The sequence below is a fragment of the Mytilus edulis genome, chromosome 8, assembly GCF_963676685.1.
Source record: "Mytilus edulis chromosome 8, xbMytEdul2.2, whole genome shotgun sequence".
NCBI lineage: Eukaryota > Metazoa > Mollusca > Bivalvia > Mytilida > Mytilidae > Mytilus > Mytilus edulis.
Genome location: NC_092351.1, coordinates 53,445,868 through 53,458,327, shown reverse-complemented (window position 1 = coordinate 53,458,327; position 12,460 = coordinate 53,445,868). Strand labels below are relative to the sequence as shown.

General features: G+C 34.3%; 1 protein-coding gene across 2 annotated transcripts in view; it reads right to left on the bottom strand.

The window, feature by feature from the left end:
* Positions 1-6,256, bottom strand: part of LOC139485865 (tubulin beta-4B chain-like) — an 80,178-nt gene extending 73,922 nt beyond the window's left edge. The window contains exons 1-4 of one of the 2 annotated variants that reach the window (XM_071270514.1): positions 5,944-6,256; positions 4,580-4,688; positions 3,305-3,660; positions 1,665-2,620 (exon numbers count right to left, since the gene is read on the bottom strand). In XM_071270514.1, coding sequence (XP_071126615.1) covers positions 1,805-2,620; positions 3,305-3,660; positions 4,580-4,688; positions 5,944-6,000 — 1,338 coding nt within the window. In that variant the 5' untranslated portion in view covers positions 6,001-6,256 and the 3' untranslated portion in view covers positions 1,665-1,804. Of the gene's footprint in view, positions 1-1,664; positions 2,621-3,304; positions 3,661-4,579; positions 4,689-5,943 lie in introns of those variants that run through there. The other variant, XM_071270513.1, reaches the window with a different exon arrangement.
* Positions 6,257-12,460: the final 6,204 nt, after the last annotated feature.

Below are 12,460 nucleotides of genomic sequence, written 5' to 3'. Positions count from 1 at the left end.
AAAAATCATCCATCCAAGACAAAATTATAAATCAGAACACATTCAACATCCAATGGATTTGGTGTAAAAAAGTTATAAACAGTACATATCGAGACAAAAAAAAATCGAAATATCGGCAGAACGGAATTAGGTATCTGACAGACCAGTAAAGTCTTCACAAGTTACAACTCCTTGTTATTATGCTGCTGACCAAATACGAAGTCTTTTCGTAAAGTAGTTTCTCATGCAGATAAAAAACAAAAAAAATGTTGGACCACCGGTGTTGCATGCACTCCCAGAATAGATTATAATATACAGACAAATAAGTCGATAAATATATGTATACCGTAATAAAAAAAACCACCCTGAAGACAGGCAAAGGCAACCCTATCTATATTGATACAGAATCATGCAATGGTATGCTCTAATATCGACTGCTGTACTTACTATGAAATATTAAACTACACCGTAGAGGCAATTACGAATTTTTCTCAAAACAGCTCTAAATATTCACTATAAAAGGTTTAATTAACATGTTCAGAGTAGTGTCTAAGCTGCCCAGAGTTAATTTTGATATAGTTTTGTGTCCATGTAATGTCTATAGAGAAGGCCTTTAGTTTTCCTGTTTGAATGGTTATCATTTTCATGCCTATGCCTTTTAAAGCAGGATATACGATGTGGCTTTTTTTTTGTGTGTGTCGAAGTCCGGAAGGTGACCTTTAATAGTTTATCTGAATTCGTCATTTGAACTATGGTTAAAAGTTATTTTATTGACAATCGTATCAAATGTCCTTTTTTCTTCAAATATGCAAATTTCGAACCAAATTACCTCAAAAAGAAAGTCATGAAGATATATTTTGCTCTGCACCTTTCAGAAGTACACATTGAAATAGACCTTCTACCAAAATTTCAAGAAAAAAAGAAGAGGATCTCTACTGTATCGTATGCCCTTAACAGACTTGAGTCACACTACCGACTTTTGACTCCGTAATTTATATTTTTTTCAACAGGTTACCTGATCTGTGGAAGGGCATCCTGGTACTCGGTCAGGTAAGAGCAACTTAAAAAGGTAGAATCAAGCTACCAATCTGTGCAATTTAAGGAGAAACCTCATCTGCCAACTTAACCTTTAGAACCGTATGTCAAACCACTTCTAATGTGTGAAAATCAAAAACCTCAAAAGTATCTGAACCAGAAAAGTCTATGTGTGAAAACCAAAAACCTCAACAGTATCTGAACTAGGAAATTCTATGTGTGAAAACCAAAAACCTCAACAGTATCTGAACCAGGAAATTCTATGTGTGAAAACCAAAAACCTCAACAGTATCTGAACCAGGAAATTCTATGTGTGAAAACCAAAAACCTCAACAGTATCTGAACCAGGAAATTCTATGTGTGAAAACCAAAAACCTCAACAGTATCTGAACCAGGAAATTCTATGTTTGAAAACCAAAAACCTCAAAAGTATCTGAATCAGGAAATTCTATGTGTGAAAACCAAAAACATCAAGAGTATCTGAACCAGGAAATTCTATGTGTGAAAACCAAAAACCTCAAAAGTATCTGAACTAGGAAATTCTATGTGTGAAAACCAAAAACCTCAACAGTATCTGAACCAGGAAATTCAATCTTAAAAGTTTATGCTAAACCTATTGTTTACATTTATGAATAAGTAATAATAATAACTTTGTTGTTTCAACAAATAATTTAATATCATTATGGTGTAAAGTTTTCAATAGATAAACAAGTTTAACAAGTGTTTGTTTGTATCCAAACATTTTGTAATGACTATTTTTTTTCAAAGTTCATTGAGCTGGAGGAAATGATTAAGCTTCCTCTTCTCCTTCTTCCTCTTCGAATTCTCCTTCCTCTTCGGCTGTTGCATCCTGGTATTGTTGGTATTCTGAGACCAAATCGTTCATGTTGGATTCGGCTTCTGTGAATTCCATCTCGTCCATACCCTCACCAGTGTACCAATGCAAGAAAGCTTTACGCCTGAACATAGCGGTGAATTGTTCTGAGATTCTCTTAAAGAGTTCCTGGATGGCAGTGCTGTTACCAATAAATGTGGCAGACATCTTAAGACCACGTGGTGGAATGTCACAGACGGCTGTCTTGACGTTGTTGGGGATCCATTCAACGAAGTAGCTGCTGTTCTTGTTCTGTACGTTCAACATTTGTTCATCAACCTCCTTCATTGACATACGTCCACGGAACATACAAGCAACTGTGAGGTATCTGCCGTGACGGGGATCGCAAGCTGCCATCATGTTCTTGGCATCGAACATCTGTTGGGTAAGTTCTGGTACAGTTAAAGCTCTGTACTGTTGGCTTCCACGGGATGTCAGGGGTGCGAATCCTGGCATGAAGAAATGAAGACGTGGGAATGGTACCATGTTGACGGCCAATTTACGGAGATCGGCATTCAACTGACCTGGAAATCGGAGACATGTGGTGACACCGGACATTGTTGCGGATACAAGATGGTTAAGATCACCGTATGTTGGTGTTGTAAGTTTGAGGGTTCTGAAGCAGATATCGTAAAGAGCCTCGTTGTCGATACAGTATGTTTCATCTGTGTTTTCTACGAGCTGATGGACGGAGAGTGTGGCATTGTATGGTTCAACGACTGTGTCTGATACCTGAAAAAGGAATGGAGTAAACGATATAATAAGGGAGCTACCATTTGATTTTTATGGAGGGGCTAGGATGAAAAATTTTGTCCTGCCTTTTTATTTTTCACTCTGTTCAGTCCTGCCTTTTTATTTTTCACTCTGTTCGGTCCTGCCTTTTTTTTTTTAGTTTATCCTGACTTTTTTTTAAATTGTAGTCCTGACTTTTTTTTTTTTTGCAAGTGTCTCATCCTGCCTTTTTTTTTTACTCAAAACTCCTGTCCTGCCTATTTTTTTCAAATTTCATCCTAGCCCCCCCCCCCCCCCCCCCCCCCCCCATAAAAATCAAATGGTAGCTCCCTAATAGGTAGTCCTTATGGTACTGTTTTGTTTTTGTCCTTCATTATTTATTTGACCAAAGAACCCAATGAAGAAATTTGTCATATGAAATCGCTACAACTTTCATACATATTTTTTTTTAATTCTAATTTACATGTACTTGTAACATAGATATAAGAAGATGTGTTATGAGTGCCAATTACAATTTGTAAAAGTAAAACCCCTTATAGGTCAAAGTACGGTCTTCAACATCGAACTTCGACTCACACCTAACAGTCAGCTATAACGGCCCCAAAATGACAAAACCATTCAGTAAAATCAGATCGGTATCAAATTTAAAGCAACGGATTTGCATTTTTGTTAACGAAAACTTACTTTGGGTGATGGTACAACTGAAAATGTGTTCATGATTCTGTCTGGGTATTCTTCACGGATTTTGGAGATAAGGAGTGTTCCCATTCCTGATCCGGTTCCACCACCAAGTGAGTGTGTAAGTTGGAATCCCTGAAGACAATCACAGCTTTCAGCCTCTTTCCTGACAACATCGAGAACGGAGTCTACAAGTTCAGCACCCTCGGTGTAATGTCCCTTAGCCCAGTTGTTTCCTGCACCACTCTGTCCGAAAACAAAGTTGTCTGGTCTGAAGATTTGACCGAATGGTCCAGATCGGACAGAGTCCATGGTTCCGGGCTCCAAATCGACCAAAACAGCACGTGGCACATATTTTCCACCTGTAAAAAAAGGACAGAAATTAATTTAGGTCAACTGTACTAGGTTTTATAATAATATTACATGCATGACCGTAACTAGATATACTCGTCTAAACATCAACCTCACGATGTAAGATCTGTAAATTTGCTTTCGCAAATTGTTTGTTCTTCCCTTACAGGGATTTGAACCCATGCTACTGAGATATCGTGACACCAAATCGCCTGCACTGTAGCCGTCCCGCTAGACCACACGACCACCTGGACTTCATAATAATAAAGCTTTCGGTGGCCGTGTGTTACCTTTCCTCGTTAGTTTTAATCTAGCGTCGTACTACAGTACATGATATATAATTCATGGAGATGTTAAAGTTGCAGATCAGTTCAATTATCTATAGTAAAGGATCCTACAAATTAATGCAAGATACAGTCACAGAAAATAATTATATATATATATATAAAACCCTTTTTCCTATTTTCCCCTGCTTCACGTAAACTAATAGTTTCATTTTAGTATCATGCACCTTTTGTTCAATGTTTTGAACAATTAAAAAAAATGGGGGAAAAAAAATTGTATGAAGTTTTAAATGCAGTCAGAACTTCTCACGAATATTAAACGCATATCAATGAGTGTATATTGGGCCATAAAAAGAATATGTGTGTTTGCCCTAACCCTACCTTCCCAGTTAAAAGCTGCCAACTCAAAATCTTCTATTGTCCCCATGTGAAAAAGTTTTTTTTTAATCAGATAGCCATGAAGGCTTACAAACAACTGACACTTCAATTTCTCTTTGCAAAAAAAAATAAAAATGCCTACCTACCCACTTTCTCTACCTTTGGGTAAGGTTTGGGCAAACCAAGTGTGGCCTTGCTAACAAAGCTTTTTTTTAATTCATTTCCTTTATTCACGAGTATTTCCTATATTTTGTATTTGGTTTCTTACCTGTAGCTTCATTGTAGTAGACGTTGATTCTTTCTAATTGTAAATCTGAATCTCCATGGTAGGTTCCGGTGGGGTCGATACCGTGCTCATCTGAGATAACTTCCCAAAACTGTAATTAAAAAGAGTAAACAATAGAATAAATAGTTCCGATGAATACTCCTTTTAGTGAAAAGGTTACATGTCTAATGACACCAATACGAAAGATCGGAGTCTTCATTTCAAAAATCTCAATCCAAAAATTGTTTCCCTCTTGTGTTGCTTTTTGATGACAAAAAAGTCATGTCCATATTAAGGTGCATACTACAGGGAGATAACTCTTTATAAAATCAGCTTAACGTTTTAATCACGTTCTATTGTTAAAAGGAAGTATTAAGCTTCTCAATGATCAAAAATAGTGTTTGCCAAACTGCTATATAACCAATGATTTTTTTCCGATAAAAACTGACAAGGTGGTTGATCCGTTCGAGTTTTTTGACTTTTTAAAAATTTTTAGTCAGAGGGTCAAAATATTGTGAAAATTAAACATTACTATCACTATCACTTTTGACTTATATCTTTTAAATCGCTCGCTAACGATCAATAATTTGTCACACCGGCAGATGACCTTGTTAAATGAATGAATGCATTTTATTTCTCATTAACAACAAATTACACAGTTACAGTCAGAGAATATGTGTGTATAAACAATTACATTTAATATTGAAGCACATACGCGGGATTAAACAAAAATCGGATTTTATCCAACACAATCATCATGATCATAGGTGTGAACGTTTTCAATTTAATAGGCTTGGTTATTTACTAAAATACACCCTTGGATAGACTATATGATAACATCAATGACGTAATCTTCATCTACATACAATTTTTATACATATATATTTAGGGTCTCACAATCACTGAAGAAATACAAATGTAATCCTTTAAACTTATAGGTAAAATATAATGTATATATCTCAATGTCACGAAAATCACGTGCTATTATACACTACTGATATAATATATGTATATTTTATCATGTTTTGACCTCTTGTACACGTTTATGTCTGAGGAAATAAAATATTTATCTGGTCTTATCTATATTGTAAGAAATTATACATAAAAATAAAAAAAAATATGAATTTGGCTAGTTTTACTCCTAAAACCGATTATTAAATAATGATCTAGATATTAATAGACTCAAACATTGTGTTAATCACATACAATACACAATTCTGTTAAAAATCGATTGTGTAGTCAGGGCGCCATTTTGAAAATAGTACCGCCATTTCATATGTACGGCTTAAAACTCAGATAATGGATTTTCAATATTTTGATAGAAATCTTACTTATATCATGCTATTTCCTTGTCAAATAAGACTTACCTTGGCACCAATTTGGTTTCCGCATTGTCCGGCTTGTAAATGTACGATTTCCCTCATTTTTGTTAATAAAATTCACGTCTGCTACACACGGTGGTTGATATTTTAAATGTTGATATTGAAAACCAAGAGTGGTTAACCTATTTGTATGATACGTGGGGTTCCGGGTGTTAGCAACGGGCAGACGATCGTTTTCTATTGGTTGATTTCATTTAAAGATGTTTACCGTTGTCGAAGGTAATATCGAACAAACACACAAACAAGTTAAAGCCCATAAACTTTCAACTGTTATTAACGGCTTAAAAAATTACGTTCTAATTGTTAAATTATGAAAAGAAAATTTCCGCTCGGTCAATAATTCTCATTATATAAATTCTATTGATATATCAGAGACATATATGTATTATATGTCTCTGGATATATGCATAGGAAAAAAACATAATAATTAGGATTAAATATACAATTTGTTGATTTAATTTTTAATAGCTTAAATTATTATTCCATTGTGAAATAGCTAACGGTAAAAAACAAATTCTTTGTAACACTTTAATTTAAGCAGATTGAATGATACAAGAAAATAAGTAATATATATATTTTCTCTCTAAATTTTAAAACGCTTGATTTTTTTTGACAAAATGTAAATTTAAAGATACCTATGATTTAATTATAGATGATATGGATACACTTTTTTTATTCAATAATTGGTTTTTTTTGTTCAGTATACTGTCATTCATTCCGGCAATTGAAAGGTCAATTATATCACTTAGCGATATTGTCTAATATCAATTGTAAATATGCAGACATTCCATGTGGAAAATGTTGTTTTCGGCAACGAAAAATTAAGAAAATACTAACTTTAAAACGTATTGTTCAAATATAAACAACAATTGAGTCTAAATATACATTCAGAAGTTAGTTAGAAGCAAACGTTTATGTCCATGTAAAATTTGAAGTGCTGTGTTTTTCTTATATACATAAATATACAAATTCTATTATTTCTAATATCAATGCGATACTTTTAAAATATCATAGCGGTGTTTTTCTTATATCAATATTAGTACTTATTAGTATTAATATTTGACTGCTGTACCCATATTTTGACAATTTTACCTATTATGTCTGTTTTTTCACGCATCGTTGTAAATATGACAGAATTTGACGAGACTGTCATACACGTGAGAGGTTTAGCTCTATAAAACCAGGTTCAATCCACCAATTTCAAAATTAAAAAATGCCAGTACCGACGGGGTTTAATAATGTCGTAATCAAATAGCTGCATGTAAGTATTAAAATTATTGGTCACATAGCAAATTTTATAATGAACGCACCAAAATAATATATATCTGATATGCTCGCAACGCACACATGGAAGACTTCCTTTTTTGATAACAATGAAACTAACTTGTGACAAAGATGAATCATAATGTCCTCGTTCAGATTGATTCGACAAAATCTGACCTGTACTTTTGAATCTCCTTTTTTATACAAATTAGACCGTTAGTTTTCCTGTTTGAATGGTTTAGCACTATAGTAATTGTGTTGTTCCTATATAACGTGGTGTTCGCTGTGAGCCAAGGCTCCGTGTTTAAGGCACTACTTTGATATATAATGGTTTACTTGAAACCAATTATTACTTTGATGGAAAGTTGTCTCATTCGAACTCATGCACCATCTTCTTATATCTATAAATCTTTAAAATTTCCCCTTATAAAATAACTGCTTTCCAGACCTCCAAAAACGTCATTTGGGTGCTGAATCTTTTGTAAAGTGAAATATGAACTAGCAAACGTCTAAAGATTTAACGGTATACACAGTTATGATGGTACAAGAACGATTACATCAATAAAATTACCAAATAAACAGCACTGAACGATCTAAATTTATAAATATAGAAAAAGATACGGATTGTTATTTTGCACTAAGAAATGTTCGCGTATTTATACGATCGGTTACTAGTCAAAAACGAAAGTCAAATCTGTGTGGCAACAATACATCGGAATGTCCTCACGGTCATCGCGATGTAAAAGAGCGTCCATGCGGCGAGCTGATTATGTTCATAGAGATATCGATTTACCAACGGGAAAAGTCTTTGATATCCAAAAAGAACTGTTTTCCTTGTCAATATTTGTTTTCTATGTTAATAATAAACACATTTTCTGTTTGACAAGATTTTTGATTTTCGTTGTATCTGAAGTTGTTCAATTTATAGTTTGAGGCTACTCAGTTGGTATCTTCAAAGTTCGGGACATCAGCATTTGTACATTTTAATTTGTTTGGAATATTTATTTTACAATTTGAATATTCATTGTTATTTGGAGCTGTATTGGATTGGATTGTTTGAATATATGTATTTTTTTTCTTTTAAGTAATGATATTTTTGTCTAGTCGATATTACCCATGTGGATAGGCTATAGAAGTGTGACCTCAATGGTAGATCCAGCCGTTTTCAAAAGGGGGTACCTAACCCAGGATAAAGGGGGGTCCAACCATATGTTCCCATTCAAATGCATTGATCGGCCACAACAAGGGAGGTTATTACATAAAATAATTCATGGAAATTATACAGCAGACGTATGTCTTGTTAAATGTCACCACGTTTTAAGAAAAGAGTCATTACTTTATACCGAGAAATCTGTCTTTCTTCGTACAAATGATAACATTCGTCTGAAATTTCCCACAATGTAACTAGTTGATATAAGACAATATCGCTCGTTGATATAAGAAAAGTTTTTATCGAATCGCTTCTTCCAAAGACTGAGTGTCATAAAAAGCTTGCCGTTTTATAGCTTATTATGTTGATTGTTTTTATTTGTAGTTTCATCCATTCATACAATTGGGAAGGGAATGATCCTCTGCATATAAATTGTGTGGATAAAACAATGTCAAATGTGGAACTTTGGAAGACCAATATAGTATTTTAAGGTTAACATTTTTATGCGCCCCTCTAAACGATACACATATGATAGTAGAGAGGCATTATTTTTTCTAGTATGTGCGTCCGTTCGTTCGTGCGTCCGTCCGTCTGTCCCGCTTCAGGTTAAAGTTTTTGGTCAAGGTAGTTTATGATGAAGCTGAAGTCCGAACAACTTGAAACTTAGTAAACATGTTCCCTGTCATATGATTTTTTTAATTCTAATGCCAAATTAGATATTTTTTTCTCAATTTCACAGTACACTGAACATAGAAAATGATAGTGCGAGTGGAGCATTCGTGTACTATGGACACATTCTTGTTTTCTTTCTTTTTGTGCATGGCGATTGTTTACCCCTGGAAAGTGCTTAATTTCTAAATAACTTGCATTTTTGCCTGCATGCACACATTTTGGTAAATCTTTTTTACGAATATGTCAGAAGACATGTCATTTATTTACTCTATTTGTCTGATTTGTTTGTGTTAGAGAAAAGTGTGATTAATAGCTTTCATTTATTGTCCCGACAAACCAAATAACAAACGTTTTAGATGCCAATGTATTTTTATTATTATAAATAATGTATAAATTTCATTTTATTGTAGCGTCACGACATACTGATGGTACATTATACAATGACATAATAAAAATATACATTAAAACAATCAATCGAAGTCATTGGGTTGGCTCATGAGACACATATTTACGAAACATTTCACTTTTAATATATGTACATGTAGCTTTTCCTAAAATTTCTTTTTTGAACAAAAATTTCAAAAAGATTTATCATTTGAATAAATTAGAATAATGAATTATATAGATAAACAAGAGTGCACACACTGAAATGTCTCGCCTTCTTTACTTATCATTGATATAGTGTTAATAGTCCTAAATACATGCATGCATGTACAGCTAACAATTCTTCCATACAACAAATATAGTTGATCTATTGCTTATAGTTTAAGGAAAACAGACCAAAACACAAATACTTAACACTTAGCAATGAACCGTGAAAATGAGGTCAGGGTCAAATAAAACCTGCGAGACTGACATATAGATCATAAATTATATCCATACACCAAAGATAGTTGACCTTATATTGCATACAATATTAGAAAAAAAGACCAAAACTCAAAAACTTAACTTTGACCACTGAACCATGAAAATGAGGTCAAGGTCAGACGACACCTGCCAGCTAGACATGTACACCTTACAATCATTCCATACACCAGATATAGTAGACATATTGCATATAGTATAAGAAAAAACAGACCAAAACACAAAAACTTAACTATAACCACTGAGCCATGAAAATGAGGTCAAGGTCAGATGACATCTACCAGTTGGACATGTACACCTTACAGTCCTTCCATACACCGAATATACTAGACCCATTGCTTATAGTATCTGCGATATGGACTTAACCACCAAAACTTAACCTTGTTCACTGATCCATGGAATGAGGTCGAGGTCAAGTGAAAACTGTCGGACGGGCACGAGGACCTTGCAAGATACGCATATACCAAATATAGTTATCCTATTGCTTTTAATAAGAGAAAAATTTAACATTACAAAAAATCTTAACTTTTTTCAGGTAGTCACTGAACCATGAAAATGAGGTCAAGGACATTGGACATGTGACTGACGGAATCTTCCTAACATGAGGCATCCATATACAAAGTATGAAGCATCCAGGTCTTCCACCTTCTAAAATATATTTGCTGTTAAGAATAAGCTAACGCCGCCTCCGCCGCCGAATCACTATCCCTATCTCGAGCTTTCTGCGACAAAAGTCGCAGGCTCGACAAAAATCATAATTATTTATTTTATTTAAATGTCACATGACTTTAAAAGTAGCTTAGTTTAAAGGTTACTAAAACTATAAAAAAATAGTATCCCAAACTAAAAATAACTTTCGTCTTATAAAAAAGTTAAGATACCTCTGCTGAAAATGCTTGATTTTCATCACAATTAATCATTTCAACTAATTTCTGATCATCGTCTAACATAGCGAAGTTTTCAATATAGTTTGAACATTCAGAAAATAGAAGCCATCTCAAGTCATCAAAAAGGAGGGAAATTAAAAGAAAGTGTTCTTCAGTTTCAACACAATTGTTCGTACAAAGCACACACAGTCTTTAATGCACTGGAATTGGCGGTCTGGCATTTATTGTACCGGAACTCAGACTAAAAACCCGGTCGTTCATACAATCGTTCAGATATTGCAATTGACTACTATAGAAGCTACTTAAGAATTCTATTTTCCCTCTACAACCAGTACTAATAGACTATTTTCATATTAGCAACTTCTGAATCGTTTATTCTTTTTCTACAGGTTACCTACTCTGTGGTCGGACATCCTGGTACCATGTCTAGTGAGAGCAACGTAAAGAAGTAAAATCAAGATACTAATTAGTACAATTTGGGGAGTAAATTAACTTATTTATATTTTCTTTACACGACAAAATCATAGGAAAACAGTAAACTTACCCCTCCGATTACAAGCTTGATTATACTTATTTTGGTTGCCCTTAATACACTTGACCGAGTACCAGGATGCCCGACCACAGAAAAGGTGACCTGTCGAAAAATTGTATAAGCCCGAGTCAAAAGTCGGTATAATATGAACATAGTCTGACTGAAAAACGTGCAAGTTATATTTGAAATGCAAATGCTTCTTGGTTAGTCAGAACGAAACAAATAAGCAAAACATCTTAACAGTTGCTGTGAATTAATGAGAACACGAAATTAGATAGATCACTCGGTAGATGGTTTTTACTGCAACCAGTGGACAAAATATTGAATGTTTGGTATTACACCTGTTTCTTTGCCTCGTACAAATACAGCTCATATTTAAAGACACTAAACAGTTATTGTCTATAAAACTCCCGGAAAAGACTGATATTTGATGATGCAACAATTTAAACGTTAAGGATATAACCAACATGCAGCAATGGTTAGACAATGCATGCATGGGTGAGGTACGATAGAGCATTTTATTTGGCCTTTTTAATATTTTTTTATTCGAGCGTCACTGATGAGTCTTTTGTAGAAATGCGCGTCTGGCGTAAATATGAAATTTCAATCCTGGTATCTATGATGAGTTTATTTACCCTCATGATTAAAATTATAAATGGCTAGCTAGAATGTAATCTTCTTTTTAGCTCACCTGACCTGAAAGGTCAAGTGAGCTTTTCTCATTACTTGGCGTCCTGCGTCCGTCGTCCGGCGTCCGTCGTCCGTCGTCCGTAAACTTTTATAAAAATCTTCTCTGGGCCAAATTTAACCAAACTTGGCCACAATCATCCTTGGGGTATCTAGTTTAAAAAATGTGTCCGATGACCTGGCCATCCAATCAAGATGGCCGCCATGGCTAAAAATAGAACACAGGGGTAAAATGTATATTTTGGCTTATATCTTTGAAACCAAAGCATTTAGAGCAAATCTGATATGAGGTAAAATTGTTATTTTAATATGACGTGCTTCTTTCGCTTTGTAAACAACACCGTGATAAAATTCTCGATATATCTATACTTAGCGCAGACTCCAAGATGTACACAAATGGCTGTTTAAATATGCCTCCCACGTAAATCCACATGTATCGTGACCTAT